Genomic DNA, 27,129 nt, shown 5'->3' with positions numbered 1-27,129 from the left:
GGGAGGACAAGGCACACAATCTTACTATGTCTTGTCATTTAGACTGCAAGTGCAACAGCATAAAGTGCAAGGGGAAAGGAGAGGGTGAAGTGCCAGGGTGAGGGAAAGGGAAAGTGCAGTCAGGGGAGCCTTACTCTGAGTGATTGCAGTAATGGCAGCGCAGCTCTGGGGAAGTGCAAGGAGGCAGGGGGCTTTAGAGGTTACAGTTACAACAAGCAATGAAAGCATATCAGAGGGTTCGTATCATCTCGATGGAGTCCATCACAGGCAGGCCCAACTGGCTAATAATGTGTGAGCGAGCATGATCCATGCCACTGAGTGTTGCTGGGCATGACAATTAACCCAGTGCCATTTTATGTTGGAATGTCAATGGACTGAATGGGCCAGTAAAGAAGAAAAGGGCCACCTCGTGAAAAAAACTGCAGAGATGTGGCACACCTACAGGAGACGCGCCTTGCAGTAGAAGATAACGAAGGAATATTGAAGGGCTCTGTTAAATACAATATGTTTAGCTCCCACACTGGAGCTGTGCGACGTGTAAATGTTCTAATAATCACAAACTTAAGAAAAGCAGTGATTGCAGAATTGTGCGACAATGAAGGCAGAATTATCAAAGTGAAATATTGAATACACAGTAGCAAGCAGATATATGTGCCAAATGTGTATTAAAGTAGGGTTTTCCATAAGCTGTCACAGAAGATGCTTGAAGATAATTTGGATACCACATCAGATCCAGTTTTAGACAGGTCCACTAAATCAGATCACTACGGTCTCCTGCAAGGGCTGTCATCAATAAGATGATTCTGGTCTTGTGCTTATGTGACATGTGGCATCTGGGAAATCGCACTGAAAGTGTATATCAAGTTCTTTGACGGGCCTAGGTCTTTTTCGGATAGATGCATTCCAGATCAGCAAGTGACTCATTCCAAAGGTGTTCAATGATTTATTGGACAGCATTATTTTTTCCGATCATACACCAGTTAGTCTGGTTCTCCAAGTATCCATCAGCTCAGAAGGCATTTGAGGTACTCAAATCCTCCTTCACTACTGCTCCGGTTCTGATTCCAGCTAAATGGTTTCGTAGCACTGGTTAGAGATGTAAGAGGGACAACAATATTGGAAAAGGATTTTATGAATCACAGATAAAAAAAAGACTGGAGTTGTTTGAGAGTGGTTGGCACCGGCCAGTCCAACACAGCCTTGACCTTGGCGTCACTCATTTTCACCCCTGATCAGATATGGTATAACCCAGGAATTCAACCAAGGTAATGTGAAACACGCATTTTTACAATTTAGTGTACAGCTGATGTTCTCAGAGACGTTGGAGGACAGCTGATACGTGTTTAGCATGGTCTTCGTAAGAGGACGAATAAATTAGTATGTCGTCCAAATACACCACTACGTACATATCCAGGACATCACGGAAAACATAATTTATGAAGTGCTGAAAGGTAGCTGGGGCGTTGCACAAACCAAACGGCATGACGCGATACTCATAGAGGCCACATTTAGTCTTGAATGCAATCTTCCATTCATCCCCAGAACACATTCTGACCATATTGTAGGCTCCTCTCAGGTCCAATTTTGTGAAGATTATGGACTTCCCCTACTGGTCTAAGAGCACTGAAATCAGGGGTATGGGGTATGGATTCCAGACTATGATGGCATTCAGTTCCTGGTAATCAATACAAGGCCAGAGGTCTCCCTCTTTCTTGGGCACAAAAACATAGGTGAAGCCGCTGGAGACCAAGACGGGCGAATGAAACCCATACTGAGGGCATTATCAATATACTCTTTCAAGATGTTGGGCCTCATTACGAGTTGGGAGGTAAGGGATTACTGGCACCGGTGCTGGTAATCCCTTACCTCCCTAGTGCGAGTTCCCTTTGCGGGTACTTCCTTAACGCCTGGTTTTTGCAGGTGTTGAGGACGGGACCCGCAGAGGGACTCTAGAGCTAATAACGGTACCGCAATTTGCGGTACCGTTATTAGCGCCTTCCCCATTCCCATTGAGCCCTATGGGGGCTCAAATGGGTATGGGGAATGGCCCTGCTGAATGGGGAATTACCGGTCCCTCCGACCTCGGAATGGCCCGGTAATTGCTCCATTCACCAGGGCAGAGTCGGAAGGGTTTTGGAGGCAGCCATAGCTCCATGGTTGCCTCCAACCTCGTAATGAGGCCCACGTCTTCTTTAGCGGTTAGGGAGTATATTCTCCCGTTTGGTATTTTCGTCCCCGGGATGAGATCAGTAGGGCAGTCATAAGGTCGATGGGGTGGTAAAATCTCTGCCCCCTTGGCATCAAACACATCTTGAAAACGAGAATATTCCATGGGCAAAGACACTGTTGTAAGAACAGCTACTGTTGGAGCTATGCTTATGAGAGTCTGGCACGGATCCCCTCCTTCGGTGTGTTGCAGCATACAGTGTTTGGTACAGTAGTCGGATGTGAACATGACTTTATTTAACCCTCAGTCAATAACCGTGTTATGGATTTTCAGCCATGGCAAACCCAAAATTAATCTGAATTGAGGTGCTGTTATTACATCAAAACTGATCGTCTCAGTGTGGCCAGCGGCAGTAGTCACATTCAAGGAAACCGTTTGTTCCGTGACCAACCTGAACAGTAAAGATGTGATGTCCACGGCATTAACAATCTCAGGCTGAGCTTTGGGAATGAACGAAACGCCGTTCTCACGAGCGTAAGAAAGATCGATATAGTTCCCTGATGCTCCAGAATCCAGACTAGCTTCCCCAAACCAAGAAGAGCCTGATGCGGGACAAAATGAAGCCTTTATTGTGTTTGGAACAATCATGGCGGAGTCCCATGATGAAGGACTCAGTAGCGGGACCCCTTCTACTACTGAGTCATCGCGTTTCCCAATTTCTTAGGTTTCTTTGTGCATGCCTTCAGGAAGTGTTCGGAAGAACCACAATAGAAACAAAGATTCTTCAACCGTCTCCACTCTCTCAGCCGGTGATAACGGACCCTTTATTGCACTGATTTGCATGGGTTCAGGGTCCTTAATTGATGTTATCAGGGGTGTAACCAAAACAGGCATAGCTCCCCTTTCCCCCCTTTAGTTTGGCTCACCTAGCATCGATCTGGAGAACGAGATCCAACATTTCATGGAATGCGGTAGGCACCACCGGTACCGAGGCTAATGTATCCTTAAGGGAGTCAGACAGCCCTTTATAGAACAAAGAGGCTTTCCTGTCCTCAGGCCAGCTGGTTTCAGCGATGAGTTGATTAAACCTGGCTACATAGGCCAAAAGAGGCGTTTCACCTTGCTGTATACCCTGCAGTTCCAACTCTGTAGCTTGTGTTTGGTAGCGGGTATCAAATACCCGGCCCATAGCTTCCAACAAGGCATCACAGTCAAAAAGAAGCAGACTACCAGCTTCCAACAAAGGGTTGGCCCAAGTTGCAGCAGTACCAGCGAGATGAGACAAAATGAAGGCTGCCTTCATAGCTGAATCGGGGAATGCCGTAGGATGACACAGGAAATGCAAATGGCATTGGTTCAGGAAGGTTCGATAGACTTTGGGGTCACCATGAAACCTCTCGGGAGGGGCCAGTGGAAAGTGCGTGGCCATAGCCACCGAAGGCGCGGCCGCCACCTGAGGGACTGGATCAGCAGAACCCGAAGCCACAGCTGGTGGGGGTACCACAGCTGCAGCTGATGGGTTCCTGGTTGGTAACTCATCAATCCTCGCTTGTGTGGCAGAATGAACTGCCGTCATTTCGGCCCGTAATTCTGCCATAAGAAGCATAATATTGGCTAGAGCTTTGTTGGTGTCCATGTTGGTGTCCATTTATATATTGGCTTCTGATTATGTCAAGTATCAAGAAACCGGTAGTTGAACTCGTAGTGTAGTAGTTGAGTTCTCCCTACCAATGTGCCCCTTTGTACCTCCAAAATAAGTACCAAGGGACCAATTAGTCAGAAGATGGAACACCAGACCGGAATTCCGAGGAGGCAGGAACAGCGTAGGATGGAGCGAATGACAACATACCTGATTCCCACAAAAACTAGAGAAATTACAGAGGTAAACAGACTTGGGATCGTAATTGCGAGAAAACAATGAACAAGTACAAGATTAACAGGACAGATTTCAAAAGTAACTTACCAATAGTGCGAGGAGTGTATTCTTCCAGAAAGGTATACTGCGCAAACCAATCTAGCCCTGAAACGACGGCACGAGGACGCCTAAGCTGGTGCAAAAGGTCTCTAGTCCAGTGCCTGTCCCGACGGAACAAGGACGCCTATCGACCCTAGCGCCAAAAATGCCAGCCTCTAGTCCAAGCGCTATATAGTGGGTCAAGCAGTTTCTTTCCGGCAAATGAAGGACTCCTTCGCAGCACTGTCCACCACACGAAGGTGAAGTAGACAGAAGTGGGATCTCCTGTTTCGGATGTTTGTATCCAAGGTGCAGCGTAAGAATGACACCACGCTCATGAAACGAAAACACACGGCAAGGTGAGAGAATTGTCAAACGTTCCGGGTCTGGCAACTTGGTAGCGAGGTGTTTGTTAGGATCCAAAAGGCAAGTCGAGGTTCGTTCGGGGTTGTTCTGTTGCTGGCAGCATGGTAACCAATTCAAGAGACGGAAGACAGGTCGTAAGCGTTCCAAGTCGTGCAGCCTGGTGGCGATGAATGATAGCAGAGGATGAGGCTAGGACAGGTAGTAACACAGGCCAAGTTCGGTAACAGGAAGATTTCCGAAGGAAATAGGACGGGGCGAGTTAGGTAGATACAAGGACAAGAAAATACCTAAAAGGCCTAGATTCCCAAACAAAATCAGAAGCGGTGAGTGCGGCAACCAGAGAGGCATTATATCGGGTCACTGCGAACTTTCTGAACTTGCCGAAGCTGCGCCTCTCCGAGATTAAGTCATGTGACGAACATGGAGCAGACGCCATAGTCGCCATGGCAACCTTGCGGAGTGAGTGGAAAAGAAATGAGAGCGAGTCCAGGGAAAAGCATGAGGCGAATTACTAGCAGCAGATGATGTGGTAGCAGCATCTGTTTTGAGGAAAGTGGTTTTACTCAAACATTCCTGATTTCCGGGGGGAATCCTGACAGTACTGCCCGTTTAATGATGCGTCATGACAACGTCATGACTGACTGGAAATAAAAGGGGCCTCTGCCAGCATGTGCAACAGACTCCATGTAACGGCACTGTGTCTCCATGTCCCATTTCCATGGGCCTGCAGGCCCACACCGTGTGATCACGGTCCTGCATCTCTGCTGGTCTGGCTGCCCCCAGACCAGCATGCATAACCTGGGAGCCCACAGGCCACTGTCCCTCTGGGTGATCCCAGTGCAGCTGCTTGTCCGGGAGCCCCCGGCAGCTGGTGGCTTGCTGTGTGACCACGGCCCACAGGGTGATCCCTGCAACAATTGGAATGTGTTGGGTGCCCCCAGAACTCCCTGGGCTGACCTGTGAGCCAGCCTGTCAAGGTAACTGCTGAAGTGCATGCTGGGTGGTCCCAGCCATGGTGCGACTGGCCTGCGTGACCGCAGGTCCAGCCATAACATCTCTGACGTGCTGAGTCTGGTAATTAGCCCTGTTACTCTATCAGATAGCTACTCTTTATGTGGACTTTTTGGGATGATTTCAACTCCTACGTTCTCCATCCACATATTTCGAACACGTGCAAAAAAATAGTGTGCAGAGGATAACAAACATGTTTCGAAAGAGACGTGATGCCCCGAATATTAGTATGAAATTCAAGTCCAGCGATGGTTAGAGTTGTTAGGATGACTGTGAAATTAGTAACAGTGACACCGTAATTACACTTGTTTGTAATAATATTACAACAATGGCTTCATCTATCTTAAAAATGTGCTTTTAAGATAGATGAAGGAAATGTTGTAATATTATTACAAACAAGTGTAATTAAATAACGTACACTTTCCAAATGTTTAAGATAGATGAAGGAAATGTAATATTATTACAAACAAGTGTAATTACGGTGTCACTGTTTCTAATTTCACAGTCATCCTAGCAACTCTCACCATCACTGGACTTGAATGTACTAATGTTCTGGACATCACGTCTCTTTCGTAACAGCTCTACACACTATTTTTTCCATGTGTTTGAAAATACTTTTTTACTATAACTCGCTGAGTGTTTTATGCTTTTTCTGAATACAATTATGTGATTATGTTATTTGTTTTTGACCATATGTTGTGTTTCAATTACGCAGCTGTAGTGCTCATTTACCTTGGTGGAATATAGATGGGTAGGGTAGCCTGTGCTCACCTTTCTTTGCATTACGTTATTATTCCCCATGAGACAGGCCCCCCACGTACACAGAAAAGAGGGTCCTTAATCCAACTCTTTTTGACTTGGTGAACATTGAGTCACTATTTTATTACATACGTAGTCACACAGGAGAGTAGTCTTGTCCTGTGGTCATTAAAGCTTTGAATTTCAGCTAACCCGAGAACTCGCACTTTAGATACTGCTGTCCCAGAATTCCTAAACTACAAGTTCAACCTAGAGTTCCCTCACTTGCTAGAGATCCCCCGTGATGTCTCTCTGTGCCCCACACATCCCCTTCTGGCTCCTCTTGATGTCCTCCCCCCTGCTGTCCCTGATCTCTTCTCCCCCCCCCCCATCCCTTTCTTCCACCCCCCTCCCATTCATTGCAGGAGTTGTCTTGATACACAAAGGGTTCACCATCAATGACTTTAGCCAACGCTTGGATTTGACTTTTGGACACACAGACTCTTGGTGTTTCACCCCCTCAACTCTCATGGTGGACCTCCCCAGGATCCCGTACTCAGGTTGGCCCCGAATCTTGCTGTGCTCATTGTCACCGTGAATCTTTGCCTACATTTTCCTTTCCCTTGCAACATTGTGTTTTACTGACCTCTGCAATTGTAGTCGCTCTCCCCTCTGCTTCTCTGCTCCTTTTCCACTGTTTTTGTTCTCTGTTCTCTTCTCCTCTCCCTTCTCTCTCTCACCTCCCCATTCCCTTACTTTTTTTAATGCACTTACTCTATCAGAATTTTACCTCGACCTAGTATGATAGTAACAAATGTTTGTCCACCCCCTTACTTGTTATTCTGCCCTCCCCATCCAGCATTATTTGAAATGTTGCCAGGCCTAGTGAGAGATTTGCTTGTTTTGTTCCTCCCCTCCCTTTCTGCACCCCTCTCCCTCACCACTTGTAATTCTCCGGCTCTACCAGAAATGACGTCGGCCCTAGAACGGTAGTCGCCTGCCTGTTCCCATTTCCTTCCTATCTCTGTCTTAGCATAGGCACTATCTGAAATGTTGCAAGGCCGAGTACGATAATTAATTTCACATTCTTGTTGTTCATGGCCTGTAAGAATGTTTTTGGATTTTCCCTTGTTCGCTCCCTTGTCGTGAAGCGCTTTGAAACACATTGTGTATAGGCGGTACATAAATAAACATATATCATAACCACAGCTCCCGCATGCAAAGCCACAGATCAGACCCTGACGCATACTGTATTACACAAATGAGTAGTCCTCCCTTGCCTTGGGCGGTAGAGCTACTGCTGGGTGATTCGGCTTTGCCTAGTAGAAAGTATTATGAGAGAAACAGAATTGAATAGTGGCCCCATTCAAAATTAAACTGAGAAAGAACTTGTATTTGAACAAGAGAAGCACTCCAACTGAAAGTGAGACAGCTGCTAATAGAATTGACAGGGGCAGCTAAAACTCAGGAGAAAGAAGCAGCACATGCTGTGTGAGAGACCAAAGTCTGTGAAGAAGAGGTAACTAGATGCCAAGCACCGTCTCCAAAAATCAAATTGATATTGCAGAATGTACTGGTCCCCAAGAACCTTTTTGCAAACGTGAGTGGTTATTTCCCCATTTAGTGGGCAGAAAAGGGAGTGGTTTGTGCACGGAGTGTGAGGCGCTACTACACTGCATGCCTAAACCTTGTAAACCTCTTACAGGAATGTAATCATGTTACTGTGGCAATATGTCCCGAGACAGTGGGCCAATACCACCCCAGGTAATGCCCCCGGGGCCCATAGACCTTAACGAGGCCTTGGGGGCATTATTGTGGACGTTATTGGCCCGCAGTCGAGGGGCATGTAGCCATTAGTACCACGGGCCGTTAGGCTGGGGTACTAATAGCATTTTTATTCTGCTCCGAAATGCTGCCACGTTTTGAAACAAACAAAAATAAAAAGTCAAATAAAATGGCCACCGGGAAAGGGAAAACGTAGCCTGTTTTCCCTTTCCATGGCGGCCATTGGGAGCGGAAGCGCTGGGAACAGAAGTGTCCACAGCGCGTTCCCTCTTGAGAAAAGAAAAAAGAAGGTAAGTGGGGTTGGGAGGGTGGGGAGGGGATAGTTTGTAGGGGCGGGTGGAGGGAAAAAAAAAACGTACCTGAGTCGCCGGCGGGGGACGAAGGCAGCCTCCGGCCATGGGGAGGCTCGGAGCGGGGATTGCCCTGTTTTGAGCCTCTTCATTGGCTAAGGGGTTGCCACGCCCTGGGAACGAACGCAGGCAGTTCACGTACGTGCGTCCACAAGATTACACTGAAGTATGGCTCGGAAATGAGCCAATCACCTTTCAGTGTAATCTCGTGGACGTGAGTGCCGGGTACTAATGAGATGTATTAATTTCTCTTTATGAGCTGGATTTGTGATTGTTTTATTATGTGATTGAACTTGATGTATTTTTATTTTTCTGTGAAATCTGTGTGTACACGTTTTGTTTTAAACTGTATACACAATAAAAACAATTTAAAGAATCATTTTACAGTAGAATTCACAGGAAACCCGTTTGGTTGAAGGAAGGTTTTAATTGCAGTACTAAACACCAAAAAAAGACTGAAATTCACTAGAGGGTGAAAGAGGAGGCGGACTGAGAGGAAGGCAATCTGAGAAAGTAGCAGCATATTTGAGGGGGTGGAGAGAAGAGAAAAAACAAAGAAGGAACGCTGAGAGAAGCAAGATGTGAAAAGATGGTGATTAAATCAAGAGAGAGTAGTTTTGGAAAGGGATAGAGAGAGAGGGGGTGATGGGAGAAGCAACAGAAATTCCAGTTTAAATTTGTTTATGAATGTACTCTATTGAATACTTCAAATGTAGTAGATATTAATTCTGCATCATTACATATACTTATTAGTGGCTCACACATTTCTGAAACGTATCTCGACAGGCGGAATATTTTCGAGACCCATTCATGGTTTATTGTGTCCTCCCACAAGAATATTTTATTCTATACAGAAAAATGCCTCCATAGGCTCTATCCTCAAGCAGGTTATCCAGCTGAAGCCATGATTTCCAGAGCAGCTGCATCTTAGTGGCATGAACAGCTTCACAAATAGATCCCCAATTAAGGTGCGCATCAGATGTCCAGATGCAGGTGGACTACATTCCCTATCTTGGCTACCACTTCCTGACAAGACCCCAGAATCCCTCGGCGATAAAAGAAAATGCTATCAAAGCTAGGAGAACGCAATGCAGATGGCTGGGCGAGCCTGCAGAAGTCATTGGTTTACATGTGCCTTTATGCAGTATAGTCTGAACATCACTTGAAAAAGATGGAGCTCATCCTTGCCAGAATGCACTGTTTTATCTGAAGCCTTGAAGCAGGGGTATGTGGCTCGCCAAGCATTTTAGACTACAACACCCATGATCCTGCACCATTGGCTACGCTTTCTAGGTCTTATGGGAATTGTAGCTCAAAATAACCAGGGATCAGCGGCTGCAGAACTCTGCTTGGACGTTTCCCATGTTCTACTTTTAGATAGCTTCAAATAGCAATCCAGTCATCCCTCTCTGTGAGCTGGGTTGGCTGGCTGATTGAATCCGTTATACCAGGAAATCGAACCTCTGCCAGCGACATCCATTGCACCCTTTGGGTATAGTCTCAAGAACGCAGTCAGTGTGGTTAAGAAGCCTGTAACCTGAATGCCTTTCGTCATCGCTAGATGGTAGGCCATATTTGTCCATGAACTGCTTACAGGGGCATGGGTACATGATGATTCAAGGTATTCCAGCTCTCAAGATGACCTCTAATTTAATATTGCATCACTAAGGGTGAATGGAAGATGTTTGAGTTTCCTAAAAGCATGAACTTCGGTAATTTCTAGTAGAACGGCTACGTTGATCAATTCTGTCTTCATCACACACCATCAAAATCAATAGAACATGCGGGCTTCGAGCAGAGCAGCATGAATAATGGCACTTTTAACCATGCACACCTCCAAAGAAGGAAAACACTGCTTTCAGCACTGCAATACATGCAGAAAGAAGTCGCTCAAGTAACGTGAACTGCAGCACTCCATACCAACAGGGGCGAAGTGTGATGGCCGTGCCAGAAGACCACGTTTGGGGAATGCACCCTTTGGAACATTTGAACGTTGGTTTCCCTGCCTGCTGGGAAGTTCTCAGAACTGCTCCCACTTGTTTTGGAGTCAAATAATGTATTTCAAGCAAAACAAGTGGTCCAAGGTTTCGCAAGACGCTAGCCTTAAAGTAAATGAAGCCGTATGCACCAAAGCCAGGAGTCGATTCTGAGAAGAATTCTCAATTATGAATGCCGAGAAAAAGGACATGAAGGCGAGAGCTCAGGCCAAGCAAATACGGTATATTACTACTTTAAATAAACAAACAAAAATTGTGCTATGCATTTTAAATGGCATTGAAAAAACTAACTGCAGACAAAGATGACTATAAATGATGGCCACCCCGGTGGGAATAACAAAGAAGACTGCCATTTATACAAATTATACCGGTTGCAAATTTAAGGGAAATGTAAACCAATGAAAACATTTTTAAAAAGCACTTGCTTTCCAGCGGCTGGAACTTGCTTGTGTACATGTAGTGGTGAATATTGTGTAGTTATGGAGCAAGTGCTGCACAGTACACGAACTCTAGCACTGGAGTAGCGATGGGAGACAACTATGCCCCATCGCTAGCTAACATATTTATGGGCCATTTTGAGCAGATGCATGTCTCTACCAAACATGACTACCACGCCAATATAGTTATCTGGCTATGCTTTATTGACTATATTTTCCTTATATGGAATGGCAGTACGAGTCTTTTACACGATTTTATTAGATTTCTAAATGAGAACCAATTTGGCATTAGCATACCCATCCTTTTGAAGTTATCTTTCTTGATGTTAAGCTGGCAGTAAAAGCGAACAGGATCAACCACATATAGGAAACCCACTCGGGTAAATGCTGTGCTGTTAGCATCCAGTAACCACCAGAGAAGTGTAATTAACAATATACCCCTTGGTGTGTCCGTGCTCGCGGTAATTGAAGCAATATCGAGGCATACGCCACAGAATCTGAACTTTTGAACTTCTGAACTTCTGAACAGAATCTGAGCAGATTTGTGCATTTTGGCTATAATAGTACTCTTTAGGAATAAGCGAGCAAATTGAGGTCTAAACAAATATTGAATTCCATTTTGTTGACTGTGGTTTGAGGGCCAGAACCACCCCTAGATTTAGACACATTGCAGCACATCACATATACTATTAGGAGGCAGTGTAGCTCGAACCCTGGTGGGGCCCTACTTTGCTGAATATACGGAAACACGAGCTTTGCATGGCAGTAACACAGTTATGATTGCTTTAGAAACAATAAGATACTTTTTGGTGCCTTTGTTTTGTATTGCATGTATAACATTCCTTTACAAAGGTCTTTTCAGAGTTTTCGTATTTTTTTTTTATGGAAACAGAACCATAAAGCTCCCTTAGTTAAAATTGTATTCAGTGAATTATTTTGCTTAATTATATACAGTATCATCCTGACAGTGCCAAAGGGGCATATGGCCAATGGCCAGGCCCATGGGCATTATGCCAGGCATTCAGTCCTGGTCTGGGAACTAACCAATAGATTACCCTTGGCATGGCCTACAGCCTAGTCAGTGGCTACCTTGAGAAGGGCAGGGCCAAAGACCTTGCCATGTGAACCCTAAACTGCTCAAGTCACCAAGGGACATGGCCTGCAGTCTTGCCTAGCTCGTACTTGGCTCTGCTCTGGTAACCCCAGAACAATTCAATATACACATTGAGAATCACCTGTCGCCATGCGCAATGAGAACTTTGATGGGCCAGGGCCTTTGCAATCATCAAATGACTAGGTGTGCCACTGATCATTAACAGGAGCCATGCCCGGGGACTACTTTGCGAGGGGTAGGTCATTCAGCCCTGCCTCAGGAACCTATGGTCCACCTGACTGGCCCAATGGGCATGGCTTTTAGTTTTTGCCGATGGGCATTTTACCCAGACATGGCCTTTTGCAGGTATCCAGTGATGTAATCGCTGGAAATAACATCAAGGGTGACTCGATCTTTCATTTAAAGCCACTATCCAACACTTTCCCCAAATATTTTAGGACTGGAGTTTGTTTATATAATTGCACCAGTCCTAAAATATGGTCGGAAGGGTGTTTAGTGCCTTTATATCACGCAGAACCCATTTTTGCACTGCCATGGGCATCCCAAGTGCCTATAGGCTGACCTACTGCCTTGGCCAGTTGTCATTCTGGCCAGGGCTCGGCCTTAGACCACGGGTGCACAACTTACATCCCGCCATCAAGAAAGATTTTCCTTATGGAGTGCGGCCCACAAGCAGCATCGGCCGCCCTCCATTAGGCAAATACTTTTGTTATTCTTCTGGGCCGGACAAAACACTGACCCGCATTGGCTCAGTGCACATGCACCACGTCGCTCCTACGAGCCACGTAGTACATGTGTGCTGCACCTATGGAGTGCCAGCACTATGGCTGGCGTGATCAGTAAGGCTTGATGTCGGAAGACATTTCACTCTTGCCACGCCAGCCGTAGTACCAGACACATTGCCAGCGTTCCAGCTAGCCTGCCTTCCAGCACATCTGGTAAGTACATATGGGGTGGGGGGTGCTGTGTGTGTGTGTGTGTCTGTGTGTCTGTGTCTCGGGTCTGTCCTGACTGTATGTTTCTGTGTATGTTGAGATGCGGGGGTGGGGGAGATGTGTTGGGTCTGTCCTGCCTGCCTGTTTGTGTGTGTATGTTGATATGTGGGGGTGGGAGGGTGTCGAGTCTGTATGGGTGTTTGTTTTTGTATGTATGTGCAGTGTATGTTGAAATGGTGGGGTGGGGGGTGTCGGGTCTGTTCTGACTGTGTGTGTATGTTGAGATGCGGGGGTGGGGGGATGTGTCGGGTCTGCCTGTATGCTTGTTTTTGTATGTATGTTGAGATGCAGAAGTTGGGGGGGGGGGAGGGGTGTCTGGTCTGTCTTATGTGTTGTTTTTGTGTGTATGGGCAGTATATGCTGAGATGGGGTTGGGGGGTTCTGGTCTGTATGGGTGTTTGTTTTTGAATGTATGTGCAGTGTATGTTGAGATGTGGGGGATTGGGTCTGTCTTTGTTTGTATTTGTGTGGATGGGCAGTGTATGTTGAGATGTGGGGGTTACGGGGTGTCTGGTCTGTATGTTTGTTATTGTGTGGATGGGCAGTTTATGCTGATATGGAGGTGGGGGTTCTGGTCTGTATGGGTGTTTGTTTTTGAATGTATGTGCAGTGTATGTTGAGATTTGGGGGGTCGGGTCTGTCTCTGTGTTTGTTATTGTATGGATGGGTAGTGTATGATGAGATGCAGGGGTGGGGGATGTCAGGTCTTTATGGGTATGTATGCATGGTGTATGCTTCTTTGTATGCTGAGATGGGGTGGGTTCTGTATGGGTGCATGGTGTATGCTTGTTAGTTTGTATGCTGAGATGGGGGTGGGTGGGGTTGGTGTCTGTATGGGTGTATGTATGCATGGTGTATGCTTGTTTGTATGCTGGGGGTATTTGGTTGGGGCATGGGGCATAGTGTTTGGTTGAAGGGTGGGCCCATGGGGCATGGTGTTTATTGGAGGGGTGGGGCCCACGGGGATAGTGTTTGTTGAAGGGGTGGGGCCCATGGGGCATAGTGTTTGTTGAGGGGTGGGGCACATGGGGCATAGTGTTTGTTGAGGGGTGGGGGCCATGGGGCATAGTGTTTGTTGAGGGGTGGGGCCCATGGGGCATAGTGTTTGTTGAAGGGTGGGGACCATGGGGCATAGTGTTTGGTTGGGGCATGGGAGCCATGGGACTTAGTGTTTGTTGAAGGGTGGGGACCATGGGGCATAGTGTTTGGTTGGGGCATGGGAGCCATGGGACTTGGTGTTTGTTGAGGGGTGGGGCCTATGGGGCATAGTGTTTGGTTGAGGGGTGGGGCCCATGGGGAAGTGTTTGTCGAGGGGTGGGGCCCATGGGGCATAGTGTTTGGTTGAAGTGTGGGGGAAAAGTGTTTGGTCGAGGGGTGGGGTCAGTGGGGCATAGTGTTTGGTTGGGGCACGGGAGCCATGGGGCATAGTGTTTGGTTGGGGCATATGAGCAATGGGGTTTAGTGTTTGTTAAGGGGTGGGGCCCATGGGGCATAGTGTTTGGTTGAGGGGTGGGGCCCATGGGGCATAGTGTTTGGTTGAGGGGTGGGGGCCATGGGAGGGTGGGGGCCATGGGCCATAGTGTTTGGTTGGGGCACGGGAGCCATGGGGCATAGTGTTTGTTGAGGGGTGGGGCCCATGGGGCATAGTGTTTGGTTGAGGGGTGGGGGCGATGGGGAGGTAGGGGCCATGGGGCATAGTGTTTGGTTGAGGGGTGGGGCCCATGGGGCATAGTGTTTGGTTGAGGGGTGGGGGCCATGGGAGGGTGGGGGCCATGGGGCATAGTGTTTGGTTGGGGCACGGGAGCCATGGGGCATAGTGTTTGTTGAGGGGTGGGGCCCATGGGGCATAGTGTTTTTTGAGGGGTGGGGGCATAGTGTTTGGTTGAGGTGTGGGGGCATTGTGTTTGGTTGAGGGGTGTGGGCCATGGGGCATAGTGTTTGGTTGAGGGGTGGGGGCCATGGGGCATAGTGTCTGGTTGAGGGGTGTGGTCCATGGGGCATAGTGTTTGGTTGAGGGGTGGGGGCATAGTGTTTGGTTGAGGGTGGGGCCCATGGGGCATAGTGTTTGGTTGAGGTGTGGGGGTATTGTGTTTGGTTGAGGGGTGGGGGCCATGGGGCATAGTGTTTGGTTGAGGTGTGGGGGCATTGTGTTTGGTTGAGGGGTGGGGGCCATGGGGCATAGTGTTTGGTTGAGGTGTGGGGGCATAGTGTTTGGTTGAGGTGTGGGGGCCATGGGGCATAGTGTTTGGTTGAGGGGTGGGGCCATGGGGCATAGTGTCTGGTTGAGGGGTGTGGTCCATGGGGTATAGTGTTGCACACTGCAAGAGTGAACCCAATAGTAAAGCTAAAACAGGCAGCTAGGAGATGTGTATCCTTTGCTTTTTGTGGAAACATGACTCAACAAAGGCCATACTCGGCTTGGCCAACCTAAACCGCAAAGTAAAGCAATCCAAAATATGGGAATGTCCAATAAAGGGTCAATAAAATATATATACTTTAATTAAACAGACAACATGTAATTACTGAATAGAAATGCATAACAATGAAAAAAGTTTGACGAATAAAGACTGTTACACCTCAAAAACGTATTCTTTTTCCATGTGTTTAATAAAAATAGGGGGTTGAAAACGCTTCCTGCCGTGCCCCGCCACACCTACATTTACTTTTTGGCCCACTATAGACAGCATGTAAGGTACTTTCGGCCCTCAGTCAAAATCAGCTGTGCACCCCTGCCTTAGACCATGCATGGCATCCTCCCAAGCTGACTCCAGTGGCCACAGCACTGGCCATGACCAGTGGACTCCCACCTGCCACCTCAAAGTGAACAATTGGAAACACCTGTGGCGACTTTAGCTGGCGAATGTACACCGACCAAGGTGACACCCATTGTAGCTATTTGGCATGGGACCAATGCTAGCAGTGCTGGTGGGGAATGGCCTTCGTCCATGGCCTGGGACCTCCACAGGCCTCTTAATGTAGCAAACGGCCAGCAATTACCAGTGGGGCCCCTAAAGGGGCGCACAGAAGAGACAGATATTTCTGTTTTGGTTTGGAAGTATATTGTACTCCTCTGGGGATCCCCCATCACCCTCCTGGATTGGACTGACCCCAAGAGGGCTACCATATATTCTATTTTTTTTAAATTATTGCAACACAAAGTACCTCCGGACCCCGCAAAAATACGCAGCTGACAATGGTGGCCCTCACACCATTTTTGAAACGTGGTCAGAGTAGGCATTTTAGTGACCTGGGCTTGACTGCATACTGGGCCTACCCACACACCAGTGAGGGAGCCACAGAGTCCCTGTCCCACCCCCAACACAACAGGATTGGCAGGGGGCATAACAGGGAGTCGCCGACAGCCGGTCTGCCATTTTTTTTTTATTTGTATACGTTTATTTCCAGTTTTGCCTGCACATCTGCAGTCCGGGAAGAAGGTACTGCAGCGGTGCTGGCAAAATGGAAGTAAATGCCTAAAAAAGAAATGAAATAAACGCGGCCCATGTATTCAATGGCCTGCCCCCATTCCAGTGTGGAATGGGGGCGCCCATTGCCGTGTTGTATAGCTGCTTTCTGCCAGTGGGGGTTGGTACTTGAATGGCAGGGGAGGGATTGGAAGGGATGGGGGTGAGTACTTGCATGTCAGGTTAGTGATTGGCAAAATGGAAATATGTGCATGAAAAGGAAAGACAGTAAATGCGGCCCATTTATTTTCTTTACTTGTGCATTTATTTTGATTGCTCCCTTCCAGCGCTTTTTGCGAGGCACGTGGTGGGCTCCTAGGCCCAGGTCTGACTCCCAGGCTCGGACCTACCCATGAATTCCCTGGCTCACCCTGGCTCACCCCCAGGTCTAAATACCAAGTGAGTCGCGTGCGGTGAAGCCACAGGTTCGAATCGTGTTGTAAAACGGCTCGGCCTTTCAGACTCCCCAAAAGCATCTGGTTTTCTTCTGTTGTTTTTCTTTATTAATGAACTCACTGTGGAAAAACGGCTTCAACTTAATAAGTCGGCTGTTGATCTCCAACGCGAGGTAGACATTGCGAGACCTCCCACTCATTTCAATATCTTTGATGTGCACATGACTTATACGGGCGGGAAGCTGGTTAAGCAGACTGCATTACTACACCATTGCTACCACTTTCACCTTTTGAATTGTAAAACAGACTACGCCGACCTATGCGACATTGGAGGCAGTGTTTTAAACGTCGCGTGGATTAGAGTGCTTATCCAGCGGAAGACAACGAGAAGCAGTTTGCTCCGAGACCCGGCTTAGTGTTGGGAGTTCAGCAGCTGTGATTTATTCAGCAATGGGGACCCGCTCCCGGCAGGTGGAGACCACGTCGCCCGCCCTCGGATGCAGTAGCGGCCCAGCGTCTGGAGGCGCCCGGCGCTCAAATGGCGACGCAACTGGCTTCTGAGATGTACCATGTGGTCGGGAGCGTCGCCACTTCACAGCGCTTCAGGCTGGCGCAAATGGGTCGGTACCTGCGTTCGCGTTTCCTCCTCAAGCGCGCGCTGCACTTGGAGGGTGGTGCGTGTTGCTGTGTGGGGATCCAGCCGTGTTTGTGTGTACAACCTGTGCCCGCGTTTAACGCTATGTGACGCGGTGATGCGGGACACATTTTAAAACCGGTCTTTTTTATGGCCTAAGAAGGCAAATGCTGTTTCAATCTTTGCAGTGTAGATTTAAACATGGTCTCTGAACGAGGTTTTTTGTTGCCTTAATATTTTGTCTGATATTTTTTGCCCGGCCTTGTATTTCCTATTTACCAACTGTATAATAAAATACAATACATGTTATATTGACATTACAATTGGAAAGTGCTTTGTTTTGATAAATATGCACATAGTGTCATGGACATTGGAAAGTCACCTTACATGTATTTGAATGGGGTTCACTTAGAAAATCATATTTTTGTAATTATGAATGCCTTTATTTCTTTAAAGTCCCTTCTAAGCCGCCATTTCCACCCCTTCACCCCCCGCAAATGCTAAAGTTTACAAAGGTTATTTTGCCTACAGCACATATTACCAAAGTTATGTATTGTGTTGTTCCTTTACAATAGCCTGTGTACGATCTGTGCTATGTTATATGTTGTTAGTATGTATACCCCAATCCTCTGCCATACGCAGGATCGGAAGGTCCTCTATGCGATCAATAATGCTGCATTTTACATTTTAGTTGATTTGTCAATAAATGAAAACTGGGACTTGCTTGTTCATTGACTCTTTCGATCACACTGTAACTTGCTTGGGTGATATTGTGTACTAATATGTGCCGGCAAACAAGTCAGTCTTTTGTTTTGATCCCACTGCTTGCCAGTGAATTACACGCTTTGCGTTGTGTGGCGGGTGCATTGGTGCCTTGCAAGGTTGGCTTGCACCCCAGGGAAAATCTAGGAAACATACCATAGTTTATGTTTAATTAATGCAAATAAGTGCCTTTTATCATCAAGAAATCATTTTCGTTTCCCAAGGCTGCATTTTTGTAATTTTACTGTGATTTCTGAAACTAAATTGGGGATCACAATCTATGACCTATGTAGCTTAGATGTGGCCATGAAGTGCACTTAAGTTGATTTTTGGCTTGTGTTGTAAGATGTGAACTAGCTATAATTTGGAGGTATTCAGTTGTGTCCCCTGATGATGGTGGTGCAAACCAAGTGTACCCCCATCACATGCTGGGTGCAATTTATTACATACTCAGTATACACAATACAATTTTTTTGTGTTCACAGCAGTCCAGTATAAAAAAATAAAATAAAAGAACAGAACTAATGTTCTAAACAGTTTTATAAATCACGATCCTTAATGAGCTGCCATGGGAACGCACCGCACCCATTGTATGAATGTACATGATGCAAAAACAGGTGCACGTTAAGCGTATTATAAAACATGGAACTGCCCGAGAGGGACTAGTTACGGTAGCCTTCCTGGGTGACACATCATTTCTAAATAAAATTAAAAAATCTTCTATTGCTGGTGGAAGCATGCAGGAAGGAGATTCTCATCACAGCGGGCATTGCTTGCAAATGCCCCGTTGCTACAGAACAATCTAGTGTTTAAGCTGTCATTTGATTGCATGGCTCCGAAGGTACTCTTTGCCGCAGCTTCCCATAGTGTACAATTTCATTCGATTTCGTGTTGCTTTACTTCCTGCAGCAGAACGAACGCCCTGTTGTTTGACTTTCTGTTTAGCGCTCACATGTTGCTGTGACTACTAGCCCTGGAGCAATTTAAATGAAACTGCGTCTGAATCCATCCGTTTTCAGCAGTATTGAAAGAAATGCATTTCCCTACCGTCTGAGCCGCCAGGGTTCTACTGAGTGGGAGCCGGATAGCGATTCATGTCAACAGTGAAGCTTGGTCGAAGACTGGTGAATTTGAGTGGCCGAGAAGCCCCTCTTTTGGAATGTGTCCAATGTGTGCTGTAGAGATGGCCATGTGGGCCTGTGCGCTATTGGTCACTGTTGAAGAATGGATAGTGGAGCTGGTCTCCCCAAAGAGCGCTAGGTGTAGAATAACACTTGATATCACAGCTTCGAGCAGTTGGAGAAGTCACACAAGACGTGTTATGTAAACATGTTTCATTATTAGTCATTTTTCGGAATGGACGTTTTATGGGCTCCCATTTATGTGAGCACACCAACTGCCACGAGGGACTATTTTCATGCAAACACATACTGATGTACTACTTTGATTGTACTACTCTGATTGCGTCATAACGACGAAAGAAACCGGTTTCTTATTTTTTCAAAGATTTTTTATTGGGGCTGTTAGGTGGTGCTACAGTGAAGAAACAAACCAGGACTATGAGAGACCCCTAGAAACCAGAGAGCCAGAATGTTTGAGGGACAGACCTACAGCAAAGTAATGCACCAGGTCCACGAAAGACCCCAATAAAACAGAAGGCCTAAAGAAGAGACCTACAGTAAGGAAACAAGTTCAGTCTGTGAGAGACCACAGGAACCTAAAAGTGTTAGGGACAGACCGGCCTGTGAAGAATTTAAACCAGTCTGTGAGAGACCTGAGAGACCCAAGAACATGCATGCCAGAGGAAAATACCTCTTTTGCAACCTTAAGAAATGTCTTTTGGGGGTCCATGAAACCAAAAGTCTGATAATGTTCTGTTGGTTCCATGTAATAATGTCCCCTCAAAAATATCGCCATGCAAAAATGTCGCCGAAAAATGGCCGTTTTTTGTGGGGACATTAATGCATGGAACATGCGGGGGACCCCCGCAACTCCCAAACCTTTTTTTTTTTCTTTTGCTGCCCCGTCCCTATATATATGGTCACCCATATAATATCGCCACGACTTTTCCCGGCGATATTTTATACAGCAACCATATATATGGGGATAATATTACCTGATACCGTTCTGTTCTGGGGAGAAATCCAGAGAGGAAAGTCCAGGAGAAGAATCTCCTCGGGTTTCTCTAGGTTCTGGATCTGTGGAATGGATCCAGTCGAAGAAGAGACCTTTAGCAAACCTGAAGGTCTGATGAAGAAGCATAAAGGATCAGAGGAGAACCAGATCCTAACATGTCCCTCCTCAACCCTATGAGTACCGCAGGTGGCTGACATCTACAGATCTTCTCCTTAATGAATTTTAGTATAGGGTTAGCCAAGTGGCTAACAGGACTCGTTATGATGAGGTTGGATGCCATTTTGTTGGCTACATCTGTTTGAACTTTTGTGTTTTAGTCTGGGGTGTCCAGAAGAGGACAGGATCGTATTAAGCTTGGGGGAAAAAGCACTTTGCCATTGGATTTGGACCTGAGGAATGGAAGAAGAACACTTTTGAGTTGGGCGTACCCTGCCCCTATTGTAGTGCTGACAATTTATGTGTTCTAGAACCATCCCTAAATTCCTTTTTGTGTCCCCCCCCCCATTTGTGAATACGTATATGAGCACTCTACCCATTGATCTATCTCGAGTATCTCCTTTCTTGACAGACTTACGGTATCTCTTCTGCCCAAAGGTTCTTCCAGCTACTCTGTACTTTTTGTACATCTGATATAGTTTATGTGCTCCTCGCCTTTATCAGATTCTATGGTGCTGTTTTTTCCTGCTGGTATTTGGACACCTTTCACCTAATCCTCACTGCTGCTAAGGGATTCAGTATCTGACCTAGGCCATCCTGACACTTCTCGATCGGCCTCTGGGATTCTCTATAGTACTCTTCTGCAGCCCCAGAACAACTGACTATCTTCTTGCAGACTGTGATCTCTGCTCTTCCTAGCTTTTCTCTGACGTGAAGTTCTGAGGGCCGTACCGAGTGATGACAGTCACAAAGGAAAGCCTGTTCATCCCTCTGGAGCGTGGTGGTTCGAAGTCTTTGATGGCACATCACTGCACTTGGTTTTTTAGAGTAGCCCTTACCATACCAAAGTTCAGTCACCCTTGGGATCAAATATTCTCCTGTTTTGATGGGTTGTAAGGGTAAACAGAGTTTCTTATGAACTATGACAGGGGTCCGCAGTCTGTGGCTCTCCAGATGTTTTGAACTATAACTCCCATGATCCCATATCATTGACTATGCTTGCTAGCGCTGATGGGAGATATAGTCCACAACATATGGCGAGGTAATGTTGCAGACCTCTGAACTATGTGGTAGGCCTGGTGCAGTAGGAGAAAAAAGAGGGCAAACGAGAAGCGAGGAGGAAAATAAGAGAGACATAAACAGAAAAAGATTTTGATATAGCTCACTTTGGTTTAGTTTGCATCTTTCATACATCTGTCCTTCATTCATTTTGGCGGTAAAAAACTAGGCTAGCAAATGTGTTTGCTTCATATTATTAGGGGTATGAGTGCACAATAAAATGTACAACATTTTAGACGCATCTTCAAAGGGGTACGCTCGGCAATTTCTGCTTTTGAAAATGTAAAGTATGGTTTTACAGAACGAACAGCAAAGGGAAGCAATCCGCTTGGAGTGATTACAGTGCAACAACCCCTCTGAATTAATCTCTCGCATTTAATTGAAATGACTGCAGAATGAGTCCATAATCTGCTTTTGTTTTGTAATCTCTCAAATCACTTTTCCAGGTGGTTTCTATTTTCATTTTTTTTTAAAACTGCATATTAAGTAAAGAAAAGGCAGCTTTTGGTTTGTTGATATGTTTCCCGTTGCCGTAGCAGATACTGCTTTCAAATACATAATCTAGCAAACAATGTGGCCCATGTTAGTATTTTCTCTATTTTGTTCCATTTTCAACATCTTTCCCTAAAGAAGTAAAAATCTAAATGGTAGTCCATTGGGAGGTTGCTCAGGTGTTTCCCTTTCAGAGTATTGAATATTTAGTCTTTGGATATTATATAGCAATTTGGGTATCAGGTAATAATATCCCCATATATGTGGTCGCCGTAAATAATATCGCCGGGAAAAGGTTGCAGCGATATTATATTGGTGACCATATATATGGGGACAGGGGCAAAAAAAAAAAACGTTTTGGGGGGGTCCCCCGCATGTTCCATGCAATAATGTTGCCACAAAAAATGGCCATTTTTCGGCAATATTTTTGAATTGCGATATTTTTGTGCCGACATTATTACATGGAACCACAAATTGTTGACTTTAAGTTTGTTTTGGGTGAGAACCAACTATTACGTCAAGAAAGGTGTTGGACCAAGTGTGTGTTAATAAGCCTTGCTCCAATCCCTGTTTTGGACCCCATTTGCCTATAAGACCGTGTCGGGTCAAGCTGCTTCCTTAGGCTAATGTACCTAACCCAATTCTCAAGGGCTATGGGGCCTCTGATGTTTTGACCAGCATAAAAAGCACACAGAAGTTTCACAAAAATAGAAAAATATTTGAGTGTTAATGAATTAAACATCTTTTTTTGAAGACCTGCTTGGAAGGAAGGTTGGGGAGATCGAGAGGGGGTTGAAACCCCAAAATAACCACATAAGGGTGCTATTCAGTTAATTGGGGATTGCATGCAGCAGATCAGGTCAACCGTGCTGTGTCTTTGCTGTTTCTAAGGAATGCTATTTCTCTAGCCGTTAAAATGAAGACATTGCATTACAGAATGACAACCTAAAAAAGTATAAATACATGGGTACCAGCGGTCAATTGAGTTGTAGAATGCATTTGTACGGCTGGTCACACTGAGTTTAAGAATAAAAAAAGGTTCAGATGTGCTGCTTCCATTAAAACCAGTTGTTTGTAGGAAATAATGACAATACCAATTCTCTCTCTCTCTCTCTCTCTCTCTCTCTCTCTCTCTCTCTCTCTCTCTCTCTCTCTCTCTCTCTCTCTCTCTCACACACACACACACACACACACGCACACGCCCCCCCCCCATGGACGAAGCTTACATTCTTCTGAATATTATTCGCTTGACATTGGATCACTTTGAAAATAAGGTTCGATTGTCTTTAGCAGGGACGAGATAATACACCAGAGACGGTATATCCTAACAGGTAGGCTAGTGGGCGTATAGCGGTCAATGGTAGGTTAGGAGCCTGCTTTCTGGGTTTACTGCATCCAGAAGGTGGGTGGAAAAGCTTTGAGCTAGAAGGTGGCAGATAAAGAGCAAGTGTGACGACTCCTGTGGAGGAGCTCATTGATGCAAGCGATTGGAAAACATTGGTCCCAGGTTTCTGTCTGGATCAATCACTTTTTTTCTTTCCCAGAGCACTCTTCATTTTTGCAGTGGACTTAGTGCTCTTTGAGACTTCAGAGAAGAGCCAGTGTTGTAGACGCAGTTCAGGGCTTTCTCTGCAGACAGGAAACCCTTGGCTAGGTGGGCAGTGAGCATGCAGAAAAGGATAGCTAGCTGTAGTCATGGCCAAGGGATGGTACTCGTATATAAGGCCTAAAACTAAAGGACAGGCTTTAAGGTATTAGTCAAACCTTTTAAGGAACACAGACAGCTGGGAAAAGACTCCCGAGGTGGGAAGGATGCTACACTCCCTGTAAACAAAGCTCTGGTTCTCACCCGAAGGTGTTGGCTTTCTGCAGTGTAAAGGCTTGTGAGGGGCTGGTGGTCTTTCGTATTACGTCTCCTTCTACTCTAGAGTCGCTCAGCAGAACAAGTTCAGTAGAAGAGAAGACCAGTGGGTACATATTCCACTAGCACTTGCCAGCAGGATTCAAGCAACATGTTGGGGGCATTACAGTTGCCAAATCACAAGCAAGTTGCTAATAAGCATTATTGCTACGAGTAGTCAGAGTCGAGGCTCTGTCATTCAGGAACCTGAGGTCCCCCAGAAAAGTGCTCATCCTAACTGCTACCCCAGCCCATTCCCTATGTACTGTCCAGTGAAAAGTGGTTACTGTGGCAAGGGGGGGCTACTGATTGGCACAGATTCCACAGTAACTATCTGTTGTAGCATGCCTTTCACAGGATGGCCAGGAGCAACAGGTGGAAAAGAAGCTTCCGGATTCATAAGTGGAAAGATCAGGATAGCGCTGGCCCCAGCAGTATCGCAAGACGCACACACGGGTAAGGGAGATCCACTGACACACACGCCCTCTCCATTCATCAGCTTGTCTCCAACGGTCACTCCGGGAACACTCAGGGTGTCTTCCATCCAGAGCATTCCACGCAGGAAGCGGAGCGGAGGAAAGCACACCTCAACGCTACCACTGTGTTATTTCCTTGACAACATATTATCACTTATTGTGATTGACCTACTCTGGATGGAGTGTTAGGCGCTCCTCATGATATGCTTGTTTGGCAAAATTAAGGTTTATGGTTTACTTTGTAAAATCTGGAAGATCACTATTGGTATGCTTAGGGGGTCCTTGACTGGTTGACCTAGCTTCTTTCTAAGCAGTCTCAGTTGCTTTATTTAGTATATTCTAAGACCCTGGTTCTCAGTCTCGGTATTAGACAGGTTCTCGGGGTCTTCTCTTTCACTCATGTTAATCAATGGATTGCTTCCAAACACGCTCCTCGCTTTTCATCCACAAGCTACACGTTGGGACCTGAGCTTCTGTTTTCACCAGTTTAGTCTTGACCTTGGGTCCCAACATGCAAAGCACACTCGGCTTGAAAGCCAGGGTAGGCTAAAGGTGTCTACCATAACATCGAACTTGGTAGCTAATGATCATTTTGTTCATAAATCTCCTGAAACGAATTATGGACCGGAGGATTACGTAATCCACATACACCTCAAAATTGTATTAGTGTAGAACATACAACATCCGTGCAGCTGTTCATGAATCATTGGGGACTGGATGCATGTTACTTTGTGAAACATAATGCCCAGAAACAGTGTCTGTATGTTAGTATTTTTGTCCTGTAAATTGGCAATATTGTTGTGTTTACGTTGTCCCAAATAAATTAATAATGCAGTTAAACCAGGCCAGATCAACCGCTATCTATCGGACTGAAAATTGGATCACCATTTGACACATTTACAGCAGTAAGTATGGCACTGCATTAAGTTTGGCAACTAAACACACCCCGTCAAAAAGCTATAGTATCCCAGTCTTATTGTTCAACGAAAACAAGTGCATTATATACAGTCTGCAACCTTGATTTTCGAAAATTTCCCCTGCTAACTTTTATTCTTCTTGTAGACTTTTATGATTAGTTACAATCCCGTTAACAGTGTGTGCCCGATACAAGTTGTGAGTCTTTTGGTTGTGACCATTGGACAACTTACTTCAGACTTTGTTGTGAAATACTTCTTTTTCCGAATTCATTTTTTCTTTTTCTTAGCAACATGTACAGTATTAGAGTACACAAATACATTTTGTATTCAATATACTGAAATCAATAGACACAGCAGAAAACAATCAACCCACAACCTCCTGCTTCCAAGCTGTAAAGCAAGCTTTTTCACGGGTGCCCCATTGCATGAGGTACTAGTGGTGAGCCATATTAATCGAATATAATTTGTAATGCTGAATTACCGAAATAATTAATAATGGTGTCAGACTTCAAAATAATGAATATTTTATTACAGATATTTTCTAATCGTTTCTGATAAAAAGGATACTTATTCCCAAATATGATAGTGAAAATGGAAAATAGTTGATTACTGTAAGATATGCTTTGCTTACATTTGGGTTGTTTTGGTCTCTTGATTTATAGAATTTAGAAATGGAGGGGTTATAAAGCCGATTGTTTTTAAAAAACGGATGGTCCTACATTTAGTTACGTAAGGTATTTATAAAGGGCAAACCAAGCTTGGGAGCAGTAGAGCGTGTTACAATGGTTTTAGGAACATAAGGTTTCCAATTTTGGTAGGGCCGAACTCTTTTTCTGGAGTAGTCTTTAGTTCCTTCCTGAACAGCAGGAGCAGCGAGACAGTGTTGATGCGCGTTGGGATGATGTTCCAGAGTGCTGGAACATAGCAATACATAGCCTGCCTCCTGGATTTCTCTTTTCAACATTTTCTTGCCTCCAGTATTGCAATTTAGCAGCTTCTGGTATTTGTGATGCCCACTCAGTTTTTCTGTTTGGCATGGTGGCGCTCCATTAGTCGCAGCCCTGTAAGTGGTGGACTTTTTTTTTTTTTTTTTAAGAGTATTCGTGCTGGAATTGGTATCTGATATAGCTTTTTCAGGATGGGGAATATGTGAGCGGATTTTTTTGATGCCAATGTTTAGTCTTGCTGCAGCGTTGTGTACTGCTTTGAGTGGTGCGAGTGTTGCAGCAGGAACACTGGAGAGGAGTGCCTTCCCTCCATTCAGATTCTCGAGAACCAAGGATGGTAGCGCATTGAGGAGAGAGCAGAACTGCTCCATGTAGAGTCTTAAGATCATTGGTGGTAAGAGAGAGCCTCGGGTTAGCAGACAGGTGACGAAAAGGTGGATTCATCTGTAACTCCCCATCTGGACTAGCTGGTGCCTGTCTGATACATAAGAGGTGAACTATGATAATAGATAATCCAAGAAACTCAAGTGGCAAGTAGTCTGATAATGGTTGCATGTTCGTCTGTCACATCCTGCCGATAGATGGAGTAGGAGACATAGGTCCCCCTATTTGGATGTGCACAGCAACTGTCACAACCTGTATTATTGCTGACTCAGTGCAAGATCTAGGCCTGAATCCTTACTGGTAGTCTTGCAGGAGATCATGTTGGTCTATTTGCTCATGTAACTGTAGGGAGACAGTTTCTTCAATCACCGACCACCTGTTTCCTAGGAATGGATGCTTGGTAATCGCTTTCATGGTTTGACAGATCCCCCGGGCCCATATTTGCCATTAAGCTGATGGTGAGTGGGAATAGCATTGATCGTGTGGTTGACCA

At 45.7% G+C, this 27,129-nt stretch overlaps 1 protein-coding gene across 6 annotated transcripts in view; it reads left to right on the top strand.

Moving 5' to 3' along the window:
- The window catches only part of PLCH1 (phospholipase C eta 1), a 1,334,702-nt gene that overhangs the window by 518,823 nt on the left and 788,750 nt on the right, over nucleotides 1–27,129 (top strand). For 2 of the 6 annotated variants that reach the window (XM_069618423.1, XM_069618419.1), the window contains exon 1: nucleotides 17,070–17,393. The exons of 2 other annotated variants lie outside the window; for them this stretch is intronic. In XM_069618423.1, the coding sequence (XP_069474524.1) occupies nucleotides 17,312–17,393 (82 nt within the window). In that variant the 5' untranslated portion in view covers nucleotides 17,070–17,311. Of the gene's footprint in view, nucleotides 1–17,069; nucleotides 17,394–27,129 lie in introns of those variants that run through there. 2 more of the 6 variants (XM_069618424.1, XM_069618422.1) reach the window with 1 other exon arrangement.

Source organism: Ambystoma mexicanum, chromosome 10 (assembly GCF_040938575.1).
Source record: "Ambystoma mexicanum isolate Mex_15411 chromosome 10, UKY_AmexF1_1, whole genome shotgun sequence".
Taxonomy (NCBI): Eukaryota; Metazoa; Chordata; class Amphibia; order Caudata; family Ambystomatidae; genus Ambystoma; species Ambystoma mexicanum.
The sequence above is the reverse complement of the archived record's forward strand: the minus strand, read 5'-3'. Positions and strand labels throughout refer to the sequence as shown.